The sequence below is a fragment of the Pogoniulus pusillus genome, chromosome 11 (assembly GCF_015220805.1).
Source record: "Pogoniulus pusillus isolate bPogPus1 chromosome 11, bPogPus1.pri, whole genome shotgun sequence".
Classification (NCBI taxonomy): Eukaryota; Metazoa; Chordata; class Aves; order Piciformes; family Lybiidae; genus Pogoniulus; species Pogoniulus pusillus.
In genome coordinates, this window is record NC_087274.1 from 21,346,898 (window position 1) to 21,373,364 (window position 26,467).

Here is a 26,467-nt window from a genome sequence, read left to right on the forward strand (position 1 = left end):
TTCCCCATGTCTGATCACTCAAAAGTTCCATTATTCTTTTATTTTTTAGTACCCATCAAATGTAGGCAGTTCTGGAACCCAAACATGTCTCAGGGCTCAAAAAACCTTCTTGAAAGAAATTGCTGGTGGTGAGGCTGAACGCATCCGAAACATCAGTGACCTGCAAACACAGGTAAGAAAATATATGTTGTGCACCTCTTCAGTGCTTCTAGGGAACTCAGAAAACGTTTGTTCCTCGGTAAGTACAAAGTTTGTTAGAAATGTTTTATGACTGTGTGGTTTGTCTGTGTTCCTTCATTCCTCCCTGGTCTCTGTTTCTTGCCTGGATGTGCTGTGTGGCCAGCACTTTGGTAAAAATGGAAACAATGCCCCTGAGCCCAGTTATACCAGCAGTGAACATGTCCATATGACAAATAAAAAGCTGCTTTACACACTACACAGACAGCTTAGGAGTCATGAAGCCTCATTTTAACATAATGTCTAGATCACAATGATTGCACAGTATTCACCGTGCCACTAATCACTCCCAGTCTTGTGGACATATGTAATTACTGGCTGTCACTTGCCAGCAGAGCTCATGAATAAGAGAATTTAAACTGAAAAGAGCAGAAACGGCTGTAATGATTAAGGAAATTATGTCTTTCCTGGCTTTTGTTGGAATAGCAATGACTCGCCTCTTCTCCTCGCTTCCCATTTTCACAGCGTAAATGCTGTCATAACATTTAGGGGGAGTTTGAGATGAACGCTGCAAATAACAGGATAACTGGGTTGGGAAAAGGAAACCAGCCAGCACAAAGTGACAGCTGTGAAGAGCTGTGTGCTATCCAACTGCACACAGCAGCTCCAGCACAAATGCATTCATAACTTGGTGTCTGGGCACCCTGCGCAGTTCTCCTTTCTTCCAACTCCTCTGCCTGCCACGACATGAGCTTTCCTGGAGAGCTATGCTCTGGGTCAAGTGCATGAGCACTTGCAGGATATAGGACAGTTATTTAACCTGTACATTGCTGTGTTTTCCTGGTGGCAGCACCCGCTGCACCTATTCTAGACCAGCAGGCAGACATAGAGACAGGCAGTGGTGCCTGAAGCCTGTGCCTCTTCTGGTGGTGATCTAAAGGACGTGAAAAATGTTCATGTCTTCTGCAAAGCCATATATGTATTGTTTGGAACATGGACTGCATTATGCTTCTGTTTACCACATGAGCTGTCTGGAGATAGTCCAAGGACCAGCATTCCCTTCCCAAATCTTTGATTCTAAGCTGGTTGCTGTTAGCCGTTTGTTATCTTTGGCATGGTGGTATTGTCTTGCTCACTTTGACACAATTTTCTACTCTGATTTTCTTTTTTTCTCCTGTAACCTCTTTAAGATTACTTCTGATGGCAAAATGCTTCATTCTATGTTAAAGTGCTAGTATTCGACATTGGGGAGAGTAAATCTCCCCACAGGACATTGTGTTTTCCATTCACAGAGGTAACGAGACCATCAGTTCTGCAGCCCAGTACATTAGATCATGGTTGAAAATGGCTAATTAACAAGTTTTTTAAAAGAGAAAGAGCTGACAGATATGGGGATGGACAAGCAAAACAACTGATTTCATAGGCCTCCTTTTATCTGTAAACCAGGCTCAAGAGAAATTATCATCCCACTTCTAAGGGTGCAAATGTGTCTGTGACATCAGTGATGTGAAGTGCTGTGTTGTGGTAACTAACAGGATAGTGACATTGCAGACTGCAGGTGCAGTAGGAAATTCAGCTGATTAATCTCTGTCAGCTAATCTGATACTGCAATTTTTCACCACTTTCATTTTTTTTGGTAACTTCATCACTTTCTCCATTCTTTGAAAGGACATCACACACTTTTCTCTGGGTTGTCATGCACAGAAGCTATTTGAAAATTCATAAACCTTGTCTGATTTCCCTGTGTGGTTTTTACATAGAGCTCAGGGCTTTGCTGACATGTAACAGCAAGACTGCCCTGCATCAAATTGTGTGTCAAGTTGGAGGTGCAATTTAATTCCTCAGAGCAGCTAAAGCTGAGGCTTTGGTACATTATAACTTTGGTCTATTCCATTAAATCCCTGTCTCCTTCAAATGCTGATTTAGTCAGTACCTGACCTATGTCTAAGTAGTCCACTAAAGGAGTCACTAACGTAGAAGCAGAACTGATGAGTTTAGGTATGCACCTATCTGCATTGTCACTGTTTTAGTTTAGATGCTTGCAGATTTTCAAATATAGAATATGTCATCCCTAAGTCATCTTCTAATTATCATAGAATCAACGAGGTTGGAAGAGACCTCCAAGATCATCCAGTCCAATCTATCCCCCAGCCCTAGCCAGTCCTGAAAAAGTGTAGAGAAATTCAGCGGTCCTCAAAAGTAAAAATGCTCTGTGTGTCTAGTTAGGAATTATAGGATGGGAAATGGTGTGAACTTGCTTTCTCAAGCCCAGATACTTATATTCCTTATAAAACTGACTTTGTGCTCTGTGGGTGTTCTCAATATAGCCACTTTAATCTTGTATTTGCTGCAAGCAAGGATCATATCATGATCATTATCCCCTAGGAAGGAGGAGAGGTGTGCAGAGAGGTCAATGCCATCACTTGCTTCTGTACATGTTATTGCTTGGGCAGGAGACATTCCATGTCCCATCACTATTATGGCAGTGTCCAGCTGTGGATGCACGCATACAGCTCCATGCTGATGGCATGTTTTGGGGTTATGCCCCCTTTACATCATGCAGCTTTGAAACTCCAAAATCATTTGAGCTTCAAACACAGGTCTTCAGGCTAGAGCAGGCTCACTTGACTGCAGGGCAAGCTGCTGACCCAACTGCAGGAAATTACCCTGAAAAATGGCCCTTGCAAGTCATCATGTGCAGTTTGCCCACTACTGGGGCTTTCCATGGCTTTCATCTGTACCACTTGTAAGCAGCCTGTTTGTCCATGTGGAAGTGATTCATTGTGTTTCATGTGCTGCTGAGGGGTTTAGGTGGGGAAACGAGTGCTAGCTCAGCCCATGCTGACAAGTGCAACGCCTGTCTCCTCTCAATAACGCATTCTGCTGTCTCAACTGGAACGTACTGTTTTTTTCCTGTGTGTTCTCACATATGAGGAGAGTGTGGGAGGACCAAATGTCACCACTGTGATTTGTAGTTTTTCTGGTGACCTTTTTATTACCCTGCACACACTCCTGCCTATATGTGACATGGCTGCTTCTCATCTCAAGACTTGCGCAGGAATTTGAGGGTGCAAAGCAAGCAAGAAAGAATGATATAGAGAAAATCTAACAAATATGATAGTTGTTTACTTTTTATGTAAACCACGTGGAGAAGCACTTATCTGAAGGGCTTAACATTGGACTGCATCCCAGGGGCAATGCATTCGTTTGGAACTGCAGAGCCAGAAAGACCCAGCACACAGGCACACGACAAAACAGCATCTAACATGACAGGTCTTCATCCAAGATGAAACCTTCATCTCCTTGCATAGGCTCACACCAGTGGTTCCTCCCTCCTCTGTCCATTTTGCCTCCTGTTTCTCAGGTACAATACTTGTGCACTGCTGAAGGGCAGGGTAGAGTATGTCTTCAGGCCCCCAGCACAAAGCTATTTCATTCTTGTGTGAATCACTGGATAGTTTGGTCCATCCATCTATCACCTTTCATATTTGCAATTGGGAATAAGCTTAGACAAGGGCCAAACACAACATAAGAAAACTAGCTCAAATCTTGTACGTGTCATTGTTGTACAGCAGCCTCGGGAGACAGCATAAGGGTTGAGAGCTTTTCAGGGCCCTCAACAGAGCTTAAGGTCCCCAGATTAGTGACCTGTTTTTTCTGTGAGTGTTGTGCTCTGCTGAAATGGCACTGGAACAACCAGATTTTAAGCTGCTTGTTTCTAGGACATGAGTTATGAGCAATCAGATTATTTCAGTAGGATCAAGTATCCGGTGAGACACACCAAGAATACAGATGTACCATGAGCTTTCTCAGAAATTATGACAGCTGTCCTTTAGCTTGACATGTTTCAAACTCTGCTGCAGTTTTGACTGTCTTACAAATTAATATCATGGTGTATTTAAGCTCATGCCCAGGGAAATGGTGTTTGGGAATCATTCTCCACATAGAGATGCACAATCTAGTTTCTTTCCCCTTGTCTGTCTTGTTAGCCCTTGCCTGTCTGCCTGTTGCTGTGAGAGCTTGCTTGTAGCCAGATGGAGCCATGACAGCTCTGACTGCACTGTTCAGTGTGAGGCAGAGTAACAGACAGTAATTTTTTTTCCCTTTGTTTATTGCAAACAAGAATCTCAAGGGGTCCAAACATTCTCCCTCTTTGGATCAAGGTTCTTCCTCCCATTTCCATGCTTGTTTCCCTTGCTGTCTCTCTGGAATGTCAGGCCACCTGCTCCTTCCCCTTCTCTTGGAGAGCCTGGTGCTTTTTCAGGTGCTTTCTAAGCTCTACTGCTGCCTGAAGATTTCTGTACTCTTGCCAGTGCTGTTTCTAGCCATGTGCTGTTCCAAATTAATTTGTCAGCCAAAGTGGTGGGTTTGTAACAAAACAAAGTTCTAGGTGGAGTTTGTGCATTGATTTTTCCTGTGGCATGGGTCAATGTGCCAAGAGATCCCCTACATGCAAACATACTGATGGTGGGGAAGGAGGTGGAGTGTGGGAACAAGCTGTGGAGTGTCTCCAGAAGAGTTTGAGGAAACAGGCTGCTTCATTCCACCCTATCACCTTCATCATTTTTTGTTACGCCTTTCTACTTAGACATGTCAGAAAACTATGGCCTGGACAATTTCAAGGGTGTAGCATTTAAAGAACTGATCTGCAGAGTGGGAGACCCATGTTTAATGAATTATTCATTCAGCATGAATCAGACTAGGAAGAAAATATGTTTTAATTTGAGACATGTTTAATTTATACAAAAAGGAATAGCTGCAACAGAAGAGTTTGCAAATTACTGAGAGCTATACCAAGGCTGTAACCTAGCAGTGAGGGATGTCACCATTACTGCTGACATGGCTGCTGTACCTTTTTAGTGCAAACCATTTTCCATGGTTTTAGTGCAGAGGAAAAGCAAATGCAGTAACTTCACCAATATTCATGAAACTGAGTGCTTCTTTTCTGGCCAGTACTAATTATTATGCTGCTCACATATTCTGACGGGAAATACCCAGCAGGCTGCCATCCCACTGAGGCAGCCAGGGAAACAAAGTTGATGAAGAAGTATGCTCTGCAAGTCCAGGAGTGTGTAAATGGCATAATTTATCCTACAAGAACTATATAGCAAAGGTAGGTCACTTGGAAAGGATCCACTTGATGGCTTAAAGGTCAAAACCCCAGAAAACTTGAAAAACAAGGCCTTTCCGGGTCGCCAACTATGCAAATAGGCTTTTGTATACATGCATATAGGCTTCCAAGTTTATGGTTATGCTTACTGTTCTTAACTTCTTTTTGCATTATATATGCCATGTACTTTATTTGTCACCACTCTTTTTTCACATTATTTCAGCAGCTCTTTTTATTTACCTCCACAGTAATGGGCAGCGGTGACAGAAAGTTCAGGGTGAAAGCTCAGAGCATTCATTCTCCTTTGTGGAAATATCAATTCTGGATTTTCTGGTGCCTTTCACTGAAACAAAGGGAAAAGTGAGAATGAAGCATGACACAGGCCAGCATGTCCTGCAGCTGAGGTTTGATATAGGAAGACTAAATTTCTATGGAACAATTATTTCTGCTAATTTGCTTCTTCACTTGCTGCCCTTTGATATGGCCCAGCATGACCTAGGAGCTTTTCTATACCTGGCATAGCATGTTGAATATCTGCCATTTCCTTAACACTGCCTATTTTTCCTGCTATAAATGAGAAATATGGGAGACTTTCTACATTTTAGTGTGGCAGCATCTGCCGTATTCTTGACCTACAGTACTGGTTTCTGCCTAAAATACTCCACGTTCTGTGTTAATTGTTTACCCAAGTACTCATTAATACCTGATAACCATGTGTAATTACAGCCAGGCAAATAGTTACTGGGTTTAAAAATACTCTTTCTTTGTTAATTATTATAACTGTACTTCAGTTAACTCAAGTTACTCAAGTACATCTCTGCAGGATCCCCTCTATCTGCACTTTGGAAATTTACCACATTGCTTACAGAGGACAGAGGTATTCTAATCAAATGATCACAAGTAAAAGACTAGTTACTTTACTTCACTGCTTGCTACTGAAAGGAAACGTGTTAAAATTTCCTCCTTTCTTTTCCTTCTAGAATACTTCCAACATAATAATTTTCCCTCCGCCTGCTCTGCTGAAAATACCAAGTCACTCATCTGAACTGAGATCAGCTTCCCCTTTGCTGCAGCCACAGCAAATAGAGAAGGTAGGAGAATAAAGGCTGCCCAGGCAGGGTGGTTACACTAGCACATATGTGCCATGCTCCCAGGCTCCGGTTTCCTGTGCCCCTTTCCCTGACAGCTTGCACTTGAACTGTGCTGCTGCAGTAAGGGAATGGAGATGTCCTCCTTGTGTTCACAGAAAGCTGTAGAAAATCAGATGCCTAGAGATGACAAACAAAATCTGGCATATTACATTCTTCACCTTTTGAACAAAATGGCAAGAAAATTAGACAGGGGAGAAGCTGGTATTAGGAAAAACCTGAAAAACACTTGTCAAGTGCTTGAGCCACCCTAACATTTGGTTAAATCAAGGTACTGCACCACCCTACACTGAGCTATTTTAAACTAAACTTGGTGACTCTGCTAAAAGCACCTTTCTTCCACTTTACACGGTCTATTGTTGAAGCAGAATACATGAAAAATATTTCTAGCTAATCCAGTTGAAAAGAAAAAGATCAAAAGAGTTAGCTTTCTTTGAACAAGTATTATGCAGCTCCTTGAGGTTTCAGTTCAAGTTTCACTACACTCAAGATTGCTGATTGGAAACAGTCACGTCAGCTGAAGAGCACACTAAGGCCAATATGATAAAAATAAACACCAGTGGTGTAAACAGGGTGGAGAGGTGAAGAAGCTGTCCTTGATCTATTCTCATAACTTGTTATTCAGAGCATTCCAGAGTTTGCATTTAAAGGAAATGAAGCAGGTATGAGCAGTATGTGTGTGCATGGAGATACATGCTGAAAAAAGGAATTACTCTTGAATTAGCGCTCAGCTTTTGTCAGATATAACGACTGGAACACATGCAGCAGGAAAAAAAAAACACAAAACACACCTTAGCAGAATGGGAGGTTGTATTTATTTCTATATGGGAATGAAGAGTGTGACATAACTGAGTTCTTAAGCAGCTCACCAACTGGGCAGACAGGCTGTACTACCTTAGTATCAGTAGCTTCCATAGGTCTGCCTGCAGAAATGCAGAGCACCTTGTAATGCTCCTGTACATGGTGCTTTTATTTGCCATAAGTAGTTTGATACTCACAGATCTACACAAGATTGTGGCATCCAACTGGATTAAAAATTCAGTGAGAAACATGACATCCTCATACAAAACACCTTCCCCTTGAATTCAGGTCTGCAGACAGCTGTTTTTGCAGTACTGCTAGTACAAGTATAAATGATTGAAACATTCAGAATCTATATTTGAGGCACCCTGCTGAACATTGGCAGGCTTGCGCGAGTTTATGGAGAAGGGAATGTGCCTTTTGGACATTATGATTTCTCTACATTTGGCATAGCTGCTACATGAGACACTGCTAATTGGAGCATTTACTGAGTGTTCAAGAGAGAGCACAACCATATCTAGCTGACTGTCACCATGCAAGTGTAAAATATAGGTGTAAATAGCACTCTTCACACACTTTGTAGATGTAGAAATGAAAAAGGGAGAGATACAAGGGATTCTCTTGCTCACAACTTTTTGTTCATGTCTCTCCCTCCCTCTACGAGTACAAATGACCTTATTGTTTCTCACTTTGCTGACACTTCTGCCCTTCTGCTTCTGTGGTGACAGTCACACTGTTCTTTCACACACATTAAAACCATTATATTAAAGCCAGACCAAGCCATTTACACTCAGCTTGAAATTTGCTGCTTTTATGGTTTCAGGAAGCCTATGTAATTAAAACTTGGCCTTCTATTTCGTTCCCCAGCTATATGAGTTGTTTAGGTAAAAACCTTTGCAGGTCTTCCCAAGGTTTTGCAGCAAGTTTGAGACACTTTATTCAAAAGATACTGGGGAAAAAAATCGCTGTCTTTACTATTGAGTTAAGTAATGGGGAAAAAAAGGCAAGAACATCAGAAATAAGAAAACACTGCAAGAAGTTCCTCATTGTTGTTATTAAGGCTAGGCAGTAAACAACCTCAAAATATTTTAAATCTATCCTATTTTCTATTTAACTTCAATTATTTTATTTTCAAACCAGAACTCTTTAGCATTTCCTACTGTCTATCTGGTATCCTGTATAATGGCTAGCACTGATGGCACTGCCTCCAGAGGCTGGAAAGCTTTCATAGTTTGGAAAGCAAAAGCTGGGCATCTGGTATGCTTGTCTTGTGGATGGAAGTTGCCTAAGAGGAACATGGCTTGTTAATGGTATGAGTCCATTCTCTGAAGCCTGTACACATTATAAGATGCAGGTCAGTGTGCAGGAAAATGCCAGACCAAAGAATAGCTTGGACACTTCTCTGTGCGCCTCATAGGCACTGTCTTTATAGCCTTTGGTCCAAAATGTGTTATGATGTGAAATGCTGTGGACAAATAGATAACTGCTCAAAACTCCTTTGGCTTAGTTACCTGGACTGTGTCTGTGTTATAGATATCTCCTTTATTAATATTGGTGCAGCTGCTTTTATGGACATCATCAAACAGGCACCAAAAGTGAGGAGGATGCTGAAGGAACTTGGCAAATGACTAATGCTTTAGCATAGGTAAAGTACAATTTGAGGCATAATACACCTCAGATTGTCAAAGGTCTGTAACTTTTGATTTCCGTACTTTAGCAAGTGTCTGAAATAGACACAGGAACTCTTCAAACTAGAGGTTAAACCCATATGTGAATCAGGTAAACACAACTACAAGAATGGAAGCCAGACAAATAAGCAACAATAATACATTTTTAGATCTTTCAAACATACAAGATCATATAGTTGTACCAGAGACTGAAAGGATGTGAATGTACTATGGAGTCCTAAATCAGATGCACTGAGATAACAGGATCATCTTATCCCAGTCTCCTGCCAACCAGATAATAAAAACACAACAAAATAATATAGAGGATAACAGAGAATGTGTAACAAATTCTACCTACAGTTATTTTCCAGAAGACCAACTATTTTTTTCCCAAAGATTTATGTTTCCCCTTGGCAGCTGGATGTCTCGGTGGTTTAGAGAAGCATCTAGCTGTAACATGTAGGTAAGTCACAGAAGTAACCCAAGAGACCTTCAAGATGGCATCTCCTCTCTCAGTATATTCTGAAGCATGCTGACTGAGTTCATCGCAAGCAGGCAGATGCCTGACTTGGCAGGTTCTAACCTGAATTTGATATGCCATACATCACACTATAGTGATTACACATCACATCATGGTGGAAAACCTGTAAAGCCTTCTAGACCCTGGTATTCCTGACTATTGACTACCCAGTGGCCAGGAAACTGGAGCCGCTGTGAGGCTGATAGAAGCAGTTGATGTTATGTGGTTAAATGTGGTATGCAGGTATGCAAGCCAGAATCTTTCTGTATGGTAGTTTCAGATAAGTTCAGCCCAAGTACTGGAGCACTTATGAAAATTAATTTATTTTTTCCACTGTCTCATCTATTGTACCCTGCACCAAGTGAGCAATCTAAGCTCTCTATCATCTAAATTAGTATTCCCCCCTTCCCAAAATGTGATAGTCAGTTTCCAAGGCCAAATGCTAGGACTGTTTTTAGGAACAGGTAAGCTGTGTGGGAAATGTATGATGGAGATTTTCACATTTCTTTCTGAAATATGTGAACAGGAAGTATTATTCCCAGTGTAACTCTGGATAAGAAGGATGAGAGGAAATAGCAATGGACTATTCAAGAAAAGGAAATGAAGGATGAGGTTTCCTTGCAGCAGTAGCATCATTTTTTATACTAAAAGTAGTTAGTATCTAGATAGAAGTATGAAGAGTGTTAATATGTAAGTTTGCCAGTCCCAGAAGTAGGGTGAAGTTGAGCTTATAAATTAATTGAAGCCAAATTTACAGCAAGTTAATGCAAAGGCAATGGATTCAGTTGATTAACTTAGTACACTAAAGCAAATCTGAACAAAAAGCCTGCAAAAGAAACAAACATGAGACTGTTCCAGCTGCCTCCTCTGTCTGAAGAGATAGGTCCTCTTTGTGCTGCTGGTGCAGATCTGAAGAAAAGAAAACAAACAGGATGTTCGCAGCACACAGCTGAGTTGGGATTCTTTTAAATATCAGGGGTTGTTGCCAAGAATGAAGTTTACAGTCCGAGTGCTAAGCTAAAAGCTTCTTTACAAGAGCTCACCACCAGATTCCCTTTGGCTGTTATGATTTTATGAACAGGATATTGGTGCAAAACCCTGGGAATGCAACTTTCTGCCTTAATATCTGAGCCTCCCTTTCTCTTCCCGTTTACTACCTCTGGGCTGATGCTTGAGATTGTAAAGAGCTCTTCTAGACAGCAGTGGTCCTAGCAGTCTATATTTTTACAGAGCTTGCTACAACAGTACCCAGATCCATTCCTAATAGTGCCGATATTGCAGTAATGCAAGTAACAAATACCACTACCCATAGGTGCCACCTAGGTTCCTTTCTGCCTGTGTTTGCAAGCCATCCGTGCCATCTAGTGGGTATTTTGTTACCTACACCTTGTCTTCAAACATCGGGCTGTCACCAAGCCACAGGCTAAATTCTGACTCAGCAGGAACAAGTCTGGGGACGAGTTAAGGGGCACTATCACTGCCCAAGAAGCCCCAGGTACATTAGAGGACCTTCTAGGCTATCCCTCTGCCATCCTGACACAGCCCTCTCCTTTGCTATGCCAACGTAACGGCAGCTGCGGTGGCACTTGCACAACTCTGATGCTTTGAGACATTCTCCTCTGGAGGCTGAGGAGGCAGCTATTGCTCTGGTAACTGCAAACAGCCATTGTGAAAGGGAGGGGCAGCAGAGCCTGCGTGCCCAGCCTCACTATTGGGGAAGTCTGCACACTGAGTGTACGCTGAGCACACACCCTGCAAAAGAAACCTTTTCCTAACAGATACATGCTCTTAACAGCGATATCACTACTGACCAAACTCTTCCCATGTCAGTTAATGGACCATCAGAGAGCAGGGTTCCATCCACAAACAGATATAGAAGATAATTATCAAATAATTTATATACATCTGCCTAAGACTCTTTCTGAAAGGGCAGCTAATTTGAACAGAGATGTTACTTACTGAAGAGAAGTGATTTGGGGAAGAGTGAAAATATTCATGGTCTTGAAGTATTTTTAGCTACTTAGATGTCAGGGAGAGGCAATCATAGTCAGCACTGAGATTGGGAGCGCATGTCTTGATTAGAGATAACATAGATATGAAGTGAATCAAACCTATTACATTGCCATGCATATAGGAGGGAACAGAAGGCTCAGCAAGGAATGAAGCAAGGAAACTTTTCTTAAGAAGAATTATAATAGTTGAGTTGCTGGGCAGTTACCCCAGGAGACTATGAGACTGCTGCTTAGAATACAGTAGTGATTTTGTTAATTTAAGTACCAATATGAATGGAAGGGGTGGCTACTCTCCTGCTTACAGACTGCAAGTGCTATGTGATAATAGGGGAGAACTTGCATGATTGTCCCTGAGGTGAAAAAGACATTAATGGTTTCCCAAAGCCTTCTCATCCAGGTTTCCTCAGCTAAGGAATGTACCCACATCACAAAACTTTGAGGGAGATGGTTTAAAACCTGAGAGAAGAAAAAAAATCCATTAAGACTTCACAATATTCTACTTTTTCAAGGCTTGTAAAGTGATTTTTTCCTCCAGTTTGTTTGGTATCATGACCATGTTCACAGCTGCCATTTCACATGGGACATTTGTATTTTCCTTTGGTACATGAACAAAAGCCTTACTATTCACTGGCAGAGCAAGGAAATCACCATGCAGGTGGCATCCAATAACAAATGCCTTAGCAAGACTGGAAGTCTATTTTATGATCTACTGCCTAGAGGGAGTCTGGAGCTATCAGTGATGCCTAAAATGCCATCGTTTTCATCACACATTTATAGGTTGGTGCTGGGATGCAATTTGGATGTAAGAATAAATGTTGTCACGTGGCAGACAAGCTGGAGTTGCACCTCTCTGTGGCCATAAGCAGGGAGATCAAATCATGCTTTCATAGCAGAACTGTCATTTTAGTATTACATCGGTATTAACACATAAAAGCTTTCCGAGTGCTTGAGTTAGGGCAGTAAGGACAGCAGGAGACAGTGTGTTCAAATGTACAGTTTATGCATAAAATAAGGTAACTAGGGAACAACTTTCATGCATCTGTGTATCCTGCAACTCTCCAAACTGTGAGGAAGTTTTCATAATCTTGGTGGTTAAGTACTGTAAGTGGACTTAAACATGCAACAGCACATGGATGAAGAAACTTAGCCACAACTAAAGCCAGTCTTCTTTACTGCATATTCACTGAAGCACCTCATAAATTACATTAATCCTCTTTATATAATAAAGAAAAATATGAATAGGAAGGGAAGCTATTAAGACCTAGGCTGGGAGTGATGCTTGCTAATTAAGGAAGTTGTACCTTCAATGTAATCTGCATTCTCTGCAGGTAACCTACTGGGCCAAGGTAAATCCATTAAAATAGAGAAATTTGGTTTGCACACAAAATGAAAAATTAAAAAAAAACTTCCTCAAAATTTGGAACTGAACGTTCCAGTAGCTGGTGAAATGCTTTTTAGACTTGGTGCCATTTGACATACAATTTCATTATTCAAGGAAGAATATTAATGAAAGCAGTTTCAAATTTGTAATAGATTTTGCATCAGGACACTGATATTTACAGTCTTCATTCATACCATCAGTGAGACACAGTGTGACTGCATGATTGGTGAGAGCTGGCTAATGCCTATTTTTGGTGCTCGCAGACAGTTGTGCACAATTTGTAGACAGAAAGTGCATAGTAAGTAGTAAATTCAAGACTGTATATTGTGTGTGGGTGACAGGTAATAGATGACAGAGGTGGAATCTGTTCAACTGTTGACTTTTGCATTATTTGCTTGGTTGTAATGACACTGAGGATGGATTTGGCTTCTTTTACTTACGATGAAAGAGTACACTTAGAATCATCAGGATGATCCAGGCAGAGTAAAAACATTACAGTCCTGTGAAGATATAATTTTATTTATCATCTTTCAGGGAGAAAACTGAGGAAAACAAATGAAAAAAAAAAAAAAAAATCAACCCCAAACAAAGAAACCAACAAAGCAAGCTCAATTTTCTTACCACTTCTACAGCTTCTCTTCACTTATATTTATCTTACAATATGCTGTGAATAACCAGAGCTGTGAATACTTCTGTGACTAAGTAGTAATCCTGCAGACATCCAATAGTGCTGTTAACTGTTGTCTAGATTTTTCAATCCAACTAAGGATTTTACAGCGACTTAAAATATACGAGGCCATCATGATATAAGGTAAGCCATTAAGTCCCATTTAATGACACCATTATACAACACAGTGTAGTGTTTTGCTCAATTTGTGGTTGAAAAATGCTAAGTCTGAAAAATGTCACAGCACTTGTCCAACATAACAGCCTCTTACTGAAGGCAATATGAATGGCACTTAGGCAGTGGAAGGTAAGAAACAATGTGAAACAGGTAAAGTGCTCTGCAAAGACATTGTGTTAATGAAGGATTTTCACTTACTCAAAATTGTCAGTACAGGTGATGTCAAACCCAAGATTTTTCAGCCTGTTTTGTAGTATCGCTACTGTATGAGTTCCACAGGAATCTCTGTAAGAGAGGATTTTAATATTATTTCAAGTCTTCCATTATCTAATTGCCTTTCACTGAACTTGATAGAATTGGCAAAAGAAATCTCCATTCCTTTGCCACGCAGCCATGTCTATACTGCTATGGATATGGTGTCATCTGAGATCACTTCCCATTCAGGCAGGGCAGTTTTAAGACAGGTGAACTGCCACCATGTTATATTAAAATGCAGTGGCCCTGCAGATGGTTGGGGTAAAAGTGACTTCCTCTGTTCCTTTACCAGAGATTCATCTATGTACATTTGTAGGGACCCCCACAAAGGCTATAATGAATGAACTACTTAACTCTTCCTTTAACTCAAGACAGGGCTAATTTCTGTCCTAATAATGTAATTTTTAAAACTTATTTTTCCATTGTTTTTTTCCTGAAAATTGTCACTTGGGCTTTTGCTGTTTACCAACAGGCTGTTCTGTTTGGACTAATCTGCTTTGTTTTGTTTATTTGGTTTGGGTTTTTATTGTTTATTGTTTTGTGGTTTTAAATCGACAGCAAAGTTAAAGCTTTTTAAAGCTTAAAATATTGATAGCCAACATGCCACCAGTGACAGTTCTCCACTTCTACTGATTTTCAAACACTTAAGAGAGGTGAAAATGAAAAGAGTGCATACGGCAAGGCATGTCAGCATTTAATCTGAAATGGAAACTAAGTCATAGAATCAACCAGGTTGGAAGACACCTCCAACATCATCCAGTCCAACCTAACACCCAGCCCTAACCAAGCAACTAGACCATGGCACTAAGTGCCTCATCCAGGCTTTTCTTCAACACCTCCAGGGGCAGTGACTCTGTCACCTCCCTGGGCAGCCCATTCCAATGGCAAATCACTGTCTCTGTGAAGAACTTCCTCCTAATATTCATCCTATACCTCCCCTGGCACAACTTGAGACTGTGTCCCCTCATTCTGTTGCTGGTTGCCTGGGAGAAGAGACCGACCCCCACCTGGCTACAACGTCCCTTCAGGTAGTTGTAGACAGCAAAGAGGTCACCCCTGAGCCTCCTCTTCTCCAGGTGAACACCCCTATCTCCCTCGGTCTCTCCTTTTTAGTTTAATTTCTATGCAAATATAATCAAACAGAAAGCTAAGGCAGAGTCTTAAAGACAAGTCCAAAGAGGAAAAATTAATTTTTTTTGAAGATGTAACTTACATATCTGGTCCTTCAATATCATCCACAACCCAGATGACAATTTCTGAGACTTTGTCTTTCTGGAGATTAGGTATTTCATAATCTGCAAAAAAACTGATCCAACAAACACATTTTTAGAACTGTAAAGAACATTAAAAAACAACAACTTTTTTTTTCCTCTTTTGCATCAGTAAAGGCTCTAATCCTGCTGTAGGATATGGGCTTGCTCAATTTTATATCATCTGATTACAATTGGACTCAACACACAGTAAAAAAGAAAAAAGTCTGATTCACATTCTGAATGTCCTCAAAGGTCAAAGGCATTTAATTTGTTTTCATATTCTCCATCTTACTGGAGATCAGCTGAAAAAAAGTTTACAACATAAGAGATGAGCCAGAATGAAGTGAACTTTAAAAAACACAAAAACAAAGCACAAAGCATTTGATAGTGCAAAAAGGTCACTCTTGTAGTTATTGCTTCTAGACACATTTCAATTTTGCTTTAAATGAAATAACAGCTATAAGGCAAACACATTTTTAGGCATGAAATGTGAAGTATTTGTCTATGATATATAAGACCATAAAGGAGAACCTTCTAGGCATGTCCATCCCTAGCCTAGGGAATATTCCACTTTATTGCTTTGTGTAAATCGACTTCTATAGGTATTTAAATAACAGTTAAATCAAGGTAATGAAATGGCAACTAAATCATAGAGTCATAGAATGGTTCAGATTTGGAGAGACCTTAAATATCATCTAGATCCAACTCCCCTGCCGTAGCTGGGGACACTTTCCACTCAATCAGGCTGCTCAAAGCGCCATCCAATATGGACTTGAACATTTCCAGGGAGTGGCCATTCACAGCTTCTCTGGGCAACCTTTTCCAGTGTCTCACTGTTCTCACAGTAAAGAATTTCTTCCTCATACCTAATCTAAAGATGTCAAATCCAAATCTCTGCAGACAATTTTTTTGTAAGATGCAGGCATTCCAGAGCCACAGGTTTCTGTTTCAGTAGGATGTACCATAACAATTTCCAATTTTTCAATTGCTCTTTTTCTTTCCTTTTTTCTTTTTTTTTTCCTCCCTCTGCTTACAAGGTTTGTCTCTGCACTGAATGCTTGGTCCAAGCCTGAGGATAAGTGTATGCTCTATTTTGCCTACTATAGGTCTTCTTAAATGTCTACATCTAGGCTGCAGCATCTCTTAGCTGTTTTGTATGCTCTGACACTGTTCAGGCTAGAAGGGAGAGTCAGTTGTAACCTTCAGCAGTGGCAACATGCTTTGGGCTTCCCAGTTTAAGGGGGACAGGCATCTGCTGGAGAGGGTCCAGTGGAGAACTACGAGGATGATCAGGGGACTGGAGCACTGCCTGATAAGGAGAGTCTGAGGGACCTGGGGCTTTTTATTCTGGAGAAGACTGAGAGGGGATTTAATAAATGTTTATAAATATCTGAGGGCTGGGGGTCAGGGGGGGACTACAGGCTCTGCTCACTTGCTCCCTGTGATACAACAAGGTGCAATGGATGTAAGCTGCAGCACAGAAGGCTCCACCTCAACGCAAGAGGGAACTTTTCTACTGTAAGGGTCTCCTTCTCTGGAGACTTTCAAGGCCTATCTGGATGCTTTCCTCTGTGACCTGGGCTAGATTATAGTCCTGCTCTGGCAGGGGAGGTGGACTCGTTCTCCTTAGATCCTTTCCAAACTCTGACATCCTGTGATCCTGTGAACATAACCACTACTCTGTCCTGGTGCCGGCAGGGGAAGTAGGTGGTGCTCTGGTGCAAAAACACAAGACTTGTGGCATGTCAGTATTTGCTGGCAGACAGCCAAGACCTATTCATGAAGTTAGCAAGTTAATTTAAACTTCTGGAGAAGTGGAACATGAGGTGGGTATCAACAGTTACCCTCTCTGGTCAAGTGTAGTTTGTCTGTGGTTAAGCAGAAACTAGTAACAATAACAGCCGGTTTGCCTGTCTGTGCAAGGTGTTCAAGTATGTCTTAAACACATAGTGAAAATGTAACCAGAAATGAAGATTCCAGTTATTTTTAACTCATTTTCTCATCCATGCATCTATTATTACCATAAAAAATGCAGTTTCCTCTAAAATACAAAGAAATCGTTAACTAGAGGAGAAGGAATCTCTACCTAGCTCTGGAGGAGCAATGTACAACTGACTCCAGTCATCCAACTTTCAAACTACAATTGTTAAAGTCTGCCAACCAGAATCAAACTGTGTGAATGAGCAAAGTTATTTTGCAGAGAAGTGAGAAATGAACCTTAACTGAAATGGTGACAGGTGACAGGTGACTTAATGGCGACTGTACAGTACAAACTGTAAAGCAGTGGCACTGAAATGATTGAAAACAGATCAGAGATGTTTAGGAAGGCAGGCAGATATTTCAAGTATCTTCTCATACTCTTAGTCTCTCGTGGACGAGATCTCTCAAGTTCAGTGATAAATGGACCAAAAGAGACACAGCAAAGAAAACAGATGGAGTAACTGGCTTTGTTTTTCTCTTGGCAGGCTGTGTTCCAGTGGTGGAAATGCCTCTGGCTGTGATACCTCCAGACATTCAACCCAGGGAACTGATTCATTTCATTTCTGTTTAACAGGTTTCTGAAATAAGGAATCTGTTACTGAAGTAAGGAACCTACACTGGATTCTGGGCATTGACCTGCTGCCAGGTATCATCACTTATAGAAGATTGACCAACTCAAGGTGACTATTTTCATTATCGTTCCTCACAAGGGTGGTGAGGCACTGGAATGGTTTGCCCATAGAGGTTGTGAAGGCTCTCAGCCTGGAGGTGTTCAAGGCCAGGTTGGATGGTGCCTTGAGCAACCTGGTCTATCAGTAGGTGTTCCTGCCCACGGCATGAGGTTGGAAGTAGATGGTATTTAAAGTATCTTCCAACTGAGACCATTCTGTGAGTCTTCATGAGTTGAAAACTGTGTACAGAGATGAATCTTTTGGGGGACAGAGGTAAGTCAGTCATAGGTGTTTTGGAACAGATGGTTCTTGTTTCTCTCCTATCTAGAGATAAAATTAACTTTTCAGTGACCATTTTTAGTCCTCAGTAGGCACACAGCAGGAGGATCTGTGCTATGGGTTTTTAAAAGATGGTGTTTTTATCTGCAGTGGGCAGGACAGTTTCTGAGGTAAGGAAAGATGTATTTCTCATCAAAGGTAGGCAGTCACTACAGCCACATATTCAGTAGAAGTTCTGAAGGGTGTACTTTTACTATAAATTTATTTTTTAATGTAAAGCAAGGAAAATACATCTGTTCTTAATATATGAGGGAATAAGGAGAAGAGGAAGGTAATCCTTGCTATTATCCTTCTCAACAAGCTTTCTCAAACCATAATAGACCTCAAATTACTTCCTTTCTTGGCTGTGGAGAAATAGCAGAACAAAGCACTTTCCCTACAGAAATTACCAAGTTTGTTCCTAGGTCTGACAGAAGCTACAGTCCTTGTAACAAGACTCTCTCCTTGGAGATGTCCCTGAATACAAATGTTGGAACGCTCCCCTCTTTGAAGACGTGTACATCTTGCCACAGTATGCTGGCTGACTTGAAAGATGCTTTCAAAGAGCATTTATCCTGCTTGCCACAGCAGTTTGTAAAATGCAGAAGTCAAAAGGATTGTTTCCATCCATTTCATATTAATTCCTACAGCTGAAGACAATTAACAGTTATCCCCCACAACTCAGTAAGTTTGATGCAGGTTCTTTCAGCTAGCTAGACCCCAGCTAGCTGGACCATTTTTCTTGCAAGTATTGGACCTAGTATGCATAAGTAAGTCAGTTTTCTTACCCTGGGACTGGATAAGCTCCTCCAGTAGCAGAACCATTCAACAAGACATGTATCACTCCAGAACTGTGCTGTGCATACTACAATACAGAACAAGATTTTTCAGAACTTATCTTTGCAGATTTTTCATATGACTTGGTATTGTATTGCAAGCAACAGTGACAGAAGAAAGAATTTTACCAAGAGTAGCATCAGAATTGTGAAAATGATATCAAACTAGCCCCCCAGCATGTCACTGCAGTAAAAGGACAAGAACTAAATAGCTAATGCATTAATTCAATGCATTTTCTCTAAGTATTTTCTCAGGCTTATAAATAGTTTCTTCAGCACAGAAAGAAAGCATTTTGGCACTCTGTGTTGGGTTTGATCTGTGAATAAAAGAGTTTACACCAAGGCTGTGAAATGTCACTTAGGACCTGTATTCCACAGACAAGTGCTTATTGTGCTTAGTACATGCTTAATGAATATTAACATAGCTAGCAGAGAATTTGAACACATTATCTAGATAAGGTGAAAGTTAGGTTCATCTTGCTAAAACGCTGTACTCAGTCTAAACCAGGGTATTTGTATCAGAGCAAATAATCTACCACAGTTACAGACTTTAGTCTGGTTTGATCTGGTGGTGTTTTCCTGAACCATCCAGGACTATGGCACTAATGTGCCATGTCAACAGTAATATATTATTTACAGTGACTGAGGCCATCCTCCAGAAAGACTCCACTGGGTTGTTTTCACATTCCTCTGTAGTAGGGCAGGATTCATAGTCCAGTCCTGTAGGAAGGCATGGGATATGGGCTGTTAGTGATGTGAATGACTGTAAAATGTGGCATTAGAAAGCCACATTTTACAAATGCATACATTTGTTTACAAACATATATATTTGTACATTATTCACTGAATATACAAGATGATTTCACAAAACACTGAAAGCTGATGCAATTTTTCTATCATTTTGCATCCTGTGCTGTTCACACAGTGACAGCCCCTTCCAGCCCCTAACATTCTGTGAATTCAATAAGTTGCCTGAAATGGCTCTCTGTGATGCATGGAGCTCCACATTCACTGCATGTAAAGGTCCTTAAAGGTGTTTTCCAACCTACATGATTCTATGACTAAGCAGTAGGTTTATCTCCTGTGCAGCACTGTTTAGATTTCACTGTGTGCTCTCCTGACTGCAATGTTAATATTCCTGCAGTGTTAATATTCACACAAAACAGGAAAGCCAATAAGACAGTGAAGCTATCACTGATTTTTCGTGGCGTAAGGGGAAGATGAGCTTCTCTGGAACACAACAGTATCATCTTACCAGTGCCATCTGCCTGCCCACACCAGTACAGAAAATCTGCCACGTAGCCAAACAGAGTGTCAGCCAGAGACATGTAGCGACGGCCTCCATCAGCAAATCTATTGACTAGCAGGTGATTATTTTCCCAGAAGAGTGACTATATTAAAGAAACCCACACAACAAAAAAACAGAGAAAAAAATAAACCATCACTTGGGTGTGGGCACAATGAGATGAGGGAGTGTTGAAAACAGGTATTTCTTTCAAAATTCAGGTAACTAGAGATACCAGCTATCTCTTCAGGGGAACAAAGTTGTTTTCTTGAACAGTGGTGTTGATTCTGATCACTAGAGGTTTGAAGGGCATCCATACTATGATGGAAATGGATATAGTCCTATATTAAATATAGTTAGGGCTAGCTTTGCCTTCCTCAGCCATGAGATTTAGGAAGAGAGAAAAAAACATCAAATCCTTTCTATTTTCCAGCACATAGCATCCTATCTCACTTCTGGTTATGTTTGTTCAACATGTCAATGTTTAACATCATTTCCCTGAGACTTGTCTGTGAGGAGTGGAACCAAAAGACAATAGCAAGCACACTCCTTGCAAACAACTAACTTGAGGGAGAGTAGAAGTGTAAAGTTCAAGGACTATAGAGCAAATCTAGAAGTGGGTAGATTCATATTGAATGTTAGGAAGAAGTTCTTCACCATGGGGGTGGTGAGAGACTGGAACAGGTTGCCCAGAGAGGTGGCAGAAGCCCTGTTTCTTGAAGTTTTAAGGCTAGACTGAATGGGGCTCTGAGCAACCTGATGTGGTGTGAAGTGTCCCTGCACGGGGGTTGGAGCTAGATGATCCTTGGGGTCCCTTCCAGCTCTGATAGTTCTATGATTCTATAATTCTATGATTCTATAACTATGGCAGGGCTCCCAGCACAACAGGAAAAACGAGGGATTTTTGTGGAAAATAGAGAAGTTGCTGAGAAATTACTGCATAAAATAACTGGGGCCAAACACAGTTAAAAACACCATCAAGCCTGAGCCTAGTTCGTTAACTACAGACAAGTCAAAAGCAATGAGTCATGAGTCAGCCACTGAATGACTCTCAGTCAGTTTTGAACTGTGTCATGGAAAATCTGCTGGATGTCACAGGACTGTTAATTAACGTTAATAATCATTAATTACCTTGTTAGGTGGAATTGTGTGGAATGACAGATTGATAAATAATTCATAGTCCTTAGGTAGAACACTGCAAGGATCCTTGTCAATAAATGCATTTTTAAATGCTTCCCATATCTCTGAACAATTCTTCTCCCTGTAATCATTGAAACAAACAAATAGCAGAATTGTTTTTTCAAAGCAGAGCAAGAAATGAATCTGTTCACAACTTCTTCAAATTCCCAAATTAAAACCCTCAGAAGGATTACAAAATTGAAGTCAGTGTGGTAGAAAACTTGCTACTAAGGAATAATATATAGATCTTCTTGGTTCCTCACAGCAGCAGATTAGTGAAGTAGCAGCAATGAAAATGTTAAGATTTACAGTGTGGAACTAGAAATACACAGCAAGTTAACACAAATCTTAGAAGCAGAGTATATACAGAAAGGTTGATATCCAGCATTGTAGAAGTACTAAAGAAAACAGCTTTCTTATTCAAAAAGCTATTTCAATTAAAGTGTAGCCAAATATCTAAAGCTTCTGGAATGTAAAATTACTCTTAGAATGGCAGATTCCAGTTCAGGAGGAATTACCTAAAAGTTCTGATAATACAAAAATGGTTTTGATGAAGAGATGCCTTCTGTGTATATAAACCCTGGGAATCACATAGATTTACCTTGCTGGAGTGAGTACAGAGACTATGTGCCACACATACTCTCACTGTGCAGTGGGTACAACAATAATGTTAGGATTCAACATCTGAACTGCTTGTGAAAGAAGGTTTGAAATAGAAGGTTAGGCTGTGCACTTTGACAGTTATATTCTGCCAACTCTGCTTTGGGGACCGTAAGCTCCTGTGGAAGGCCAGGCCAGGCCATCTAGGGACTGGAGTGTCTTATCTTCTCTGGATTTGCAGGATCTCATCTGTCACAGCTCTGAGCCTGCCTAGAGTAATTAAAAAGAGAATTGCTACTTTCACCATTTTGCCACAGTACTTTCCCCATGCAACACTGTGACACTTACAGAACAAATATTTTATATCCCTACAGCATTCCTAACATGAACTGCTGCAACTGTAAAGCTGTAGCTTGAACAACAGTAGTCCTGATAACTAAACCAAACTTTGCTGTTAGAGTGTTTTGCTCATTTAATGCCATCCATAGACAGGGGGTTCCTTCTGCTTGTGACATTCTTCAAAGAGCTGCTTTGTGCAGAATGTTGCAAACACTTTAAAGGACGTCTTGTGAAAAGCTATGCGGTTCCCATGTGGGAAGCAGACCACAGATGCTCTTACAGTAAGCTCTGGTCATGCTTCCAGCAACTACATAAAAATCCTCAGTACAACATATTCAGATACAGGATCTTGACCTGAAAATCTTCAGTGATGCAATTCAACCCTTGATCAGTTGCTCCAATGTTTACATAGCCTTACTTGATAAAAAGATTTGCACCTGATTTCTGATTTCAAGCTGCTCACCTTTAGCTTCTGCCAACTGTATAGACTTGGTCTCATTCTATTAAAGAGCTGTCTGATGTAAGCACTCATTTATTCATGCCAGTACTTGTAAATTAAGATCAACTGAACTCTTAACATCTTTCTTGACAGTTGAATCCAGCAGTAATTTTCTGGTTAACTCACATATTGCATTTTTTTTCTTCATGCCTTCTCATCCAAGTTTGAACAGCTTGTAAATCAAAAGGATTATTCTGCTCTGTTACTCAGAATTTCTAATCTGGCAAAAATACTTTTTGAAGGTACAGGGTGTGTATGGACTGTAGTTCAGGATAAGTCCTTCCAATCTTAGTAGACACTAATAAGTCATAATAGATTCATTTCAGACATTTAAAGAGAAGAATTCCTTTCAAAACTTCCATTATATACTACAAAGAAAGAAATAGAGGGGAAATGCACTCCAGGAACATTTGTGTTACACAGCATATTCCTACTGGAAAATTTTAAATATGATTTGCATTCACTCTCACTTCTGCATTTTGTAAAGTGCCTCTTTTAACTGACATTTTGCATGTTCTGTTTTAATGTAAGGGAAAGTTGTTTCTTGTTTCTATGAACACCTTTCTGTTGTAATTACATTGCAGTGTAAGGACATGTTTCTCCAAGCAAGTAGTTTTAAAAATGTATCCTATTTGCACACAAATTCAGAAGCAAAATCAATCCAGGTGGCTATGCCTCTACAAAAGCTCACCTGGGGGCAATTACAAAACAGCCAGTGAACAGAAAAGTGTTGTAAATAATTAGAATATCTGGTTTGCACCTGAGCAATATGAAACTTCCATTTTGTTTACATGATTTGCTTACAGATCTAAGGGAGACAGAAAGAAACACGTAACATGAAAATAATTGTGCAGCTTTTCTGTTTATAATGCAATTTTGGGCCTTAATTCAGGCAAGCAGCCCTAATGTCCAGCCTGGTGTCATGCTGTTCTGCGCAAGAATACTTTGATGAATATGTTCAGACTTCTCAATTTTAAAATTATATTGTGAAAATGTCACAGGAAGTAGTTAGACCTCAAAACTGTCATAAACATGAGATATTTAGAAACACTTCCAACAATGCTGTAGTTACATTTCTAAAGCCTTAGTACAATTAACTAGAAAGTTAACGTTTCCACAGTAATAATCCTTTATGTTGCTCATGTCAGTGTCCTGCATTATTAGTCATGCCCTGCTGCAGATAGAAATGAGTGACATGTTAACTCTAACTGCAACTCTACATTTCTAAAGCCTACTACAAGACCAGAACTCATATATCTACACAAATGTTAACTGATTTATGCTTTTGTAGTTCAAAATTATATATTACATTGTAGGTGTGTAGAAATCTGTAGTTAAAGTTTTCTGACACCTTCCACTGTGTTGTATCTATAACTTTGCCAAACTCCAATTGTTTAGCTGAAATTTTAGTACCATGGTACTGGCATTAGGATTTTTTCTTTTCTTGGGGAACCTTGATCCAAAACACTTCTGTTAAGAATGTTATTTGGAAGAAACACATTGTTTTGCCTTTGTTAAAAGCTATGAACCAGTTTTCAATACTGTATCTTCCTCTCCTTTTCATCAGGAACTGAAAATGGAAGGTGTATGTGTGTGTGGGGGACATGGCGATATCTGCTGATATTATGGAACATAATCTAATCCTGCTGAAGACCATGATTCAATGCTGCAGGAACCCAGCCAGGCCTTCTCTGAAAATACCTCTTCAAACTACCAGGAAAAGTTTCAGTGGTGCAATAAAGGAGTGAAGTCCAGGAACTGCCCTTCTCAGGTTTTTTTTCCTTTTTACTAAAGCCTAAACAATGTAAGCAAGATAGAAAATGTGGTCATTTTAGCAAAGTGTGTGACTTTCCTCCACTTCTGTGATTAACACAGCTCATAGGTAATTACACTTCAGCAGTTGATTACTACTTGATTTTTCAGGTGGATGAGCTAAACAGTCTATTTCAGCAGCACAAGATAGTTTTAAGCGTAGTGTTTTCTTTCTTGCATCACCTGACATGCAAAGCATGCAAAGGTAAAGCTGGGCTTTCCAGAAGCACATTCAGATTGGGTACTTCACAAATACCACCCCCACCATTTCTGTGTGGTGCTCTCCCCACCGTGGTCCTAGTGGAGGAAAAATGTTTAAATAAAAAGTTGGATGATTAAAACTGCCTTAATATGGCACCCTTTTAAATTCACTTTTTCTTTCCAGACAGCTACAAGCGTGTTGACTTCAATAGGATCGCTTTCATGGCTAGAAGCAAGACATCAGGCTTCTGATTAACAAACATTTTGCACAGAACATTAAAAACAAATCCAGAAACAAGCAAAACTTACCCAACGGCAGGATTCACAATTCTAATGTAGTCATAGCATCTTCCAATGACAATGCTTTCCAGATTTAGTGTTGTACCTTCACCTTTCCATTTCTTTTCCTGCACTTCTGAGAAGCTGCTCATAAACAGAACAGAGAGAAGTAAGAGAGAAAAAAAAAGGCTCTTCATCGTGAATTCTTGACAACCCACTTTCTTAAAAAAAAAATAAAACCAACAAACAAAACCAGACCCAAAAAAGGAGAAGCGATACAATTTAAATGGAAACCTGGAGGCTTAACGTTTACTGTTTTCACCCCTGGCTATAGCTCTGTACACAAAAGACGAAGTTACAGAAATCTGAACTTTGCTGGGCAGTGTAATTTGAGGGTTTCCTGAAACGATTGCAGCACAGAGACACATCACTTCCTCAAGGCTCCTCTTCCTCACTCAGAAAAACGACTTTTAGGGTCATTGTATTGCCACCTGGTGAAAACTGGGAAGAACTGCAATTTATTGTACAAAAACTAAAAACCCTTATCACTGCAGGATGCCTTCGGTCTGCTTAGTGCTCATTGCCATGTTACGTCTGCCTAAAACATCACAAGTGCTCACAAGCAACGTTTTAAACCAGCTTCTTTTCCTTTTGTATACTTCTGGCACATATTTCTCTAATGGCTGGGAAAATGCTGATATATGTATCAAGGACAAAACAAAGCAAAGCAAAACCCAATGATAACAACAAAAAAAAAATAAATCCCCAAAACAAACAAACAACTAAACCAAACCAAACAAAATACCAACCAACCGGTAAAAAATCAAAAAAACCTACCAAGCAAACAAACAAAAATACCCCAACCCTTAAAACAAACATGGAAATGATTGCATAACTACCCAGAGTCTCAGGTGATGTTGTGTCACGCATAGGGGTAACATTAGTCAACTCTCCCCTGGATGCTGACAGCAACATTTTGGTGCAATGATAACTGTTTGAAATGTCCATGAACAAACTGCCTTGCAGGCAGGAATCAATCATAACAAGAATCAAAATGATTAAGACATGCTTCCTGTACACTGAAGAAATCTCTTTGACTTCTGTTTATTCTCCCTCCAGCTTTTCTCTGAGTACTTTGCTAGATCATCAAACGGTATCAATTAATCCAGGCTTCAGTGGAAATGTTTTGAGGTATACATTGCTTGCAAGTACAACCACATTACCTTTTTCCCTTTAAAAAAAATATCTTTTCAACCTTAGAGTAATTTGTCTGTGGACTCAAGTTTCTAAGGTACATGAT

General features: G+C 40.2%; 1 protein-coding gene across 3 annotated transcripts; it reads right to left on the minus strand.

Moving 5' to 3' along the window:
* Positions 1–5,564: 5,564 nt before the first annotated feature.
* Positions 5,565–25,401, minus strand: LOC135179507 (ADP-ribosyl cyclase/cyclic ADP-ribose hydrolase 2-like). 3 transcript variants are annotated; one of them, XM_064151405.1, is made up of 9 exons: positions 25,198–25,401; positions 21,390–21,519; positions 20,229–20,364; positions 19,611–19,693; positions 18,926–19,002; positions 15,129–15,221; positions 13,859–13,945; positions 13,257–13,316; positions 5,565–5,630 (listed from the first exon to the last, which is right to left on the minus strand). In XM_064151405.1, the coding sequence occupies exons 1-9, from the start codon at positions 25,362–25,364 to the stop codon at positions 5,603–5,605; spliced, it is 861 nt and encodes a 286-aa protein (XP_064007475.1). In that variant the 5' UTR covers positions 25,365–25,401; the 3' UTR covers positions 5,565–5,602. The 3 variants fall into 3 exon arrangements, with proteins under 3 accessions (XP_064007475.1, XP_064007477.1, XP_064007476.1); XM_064151407.1 differs by lacking the exon at positions 5,565–5,630 and adding an exon at positions 7,228–10,332; XM_064151406.1 differs by lacking the exon at positions 5,565–5,630 and adding an exon at positions 11,791–11,891.
* Between the last annotated feature and the right edge of the window lie 1,066 nt (positions 25,402–26,467).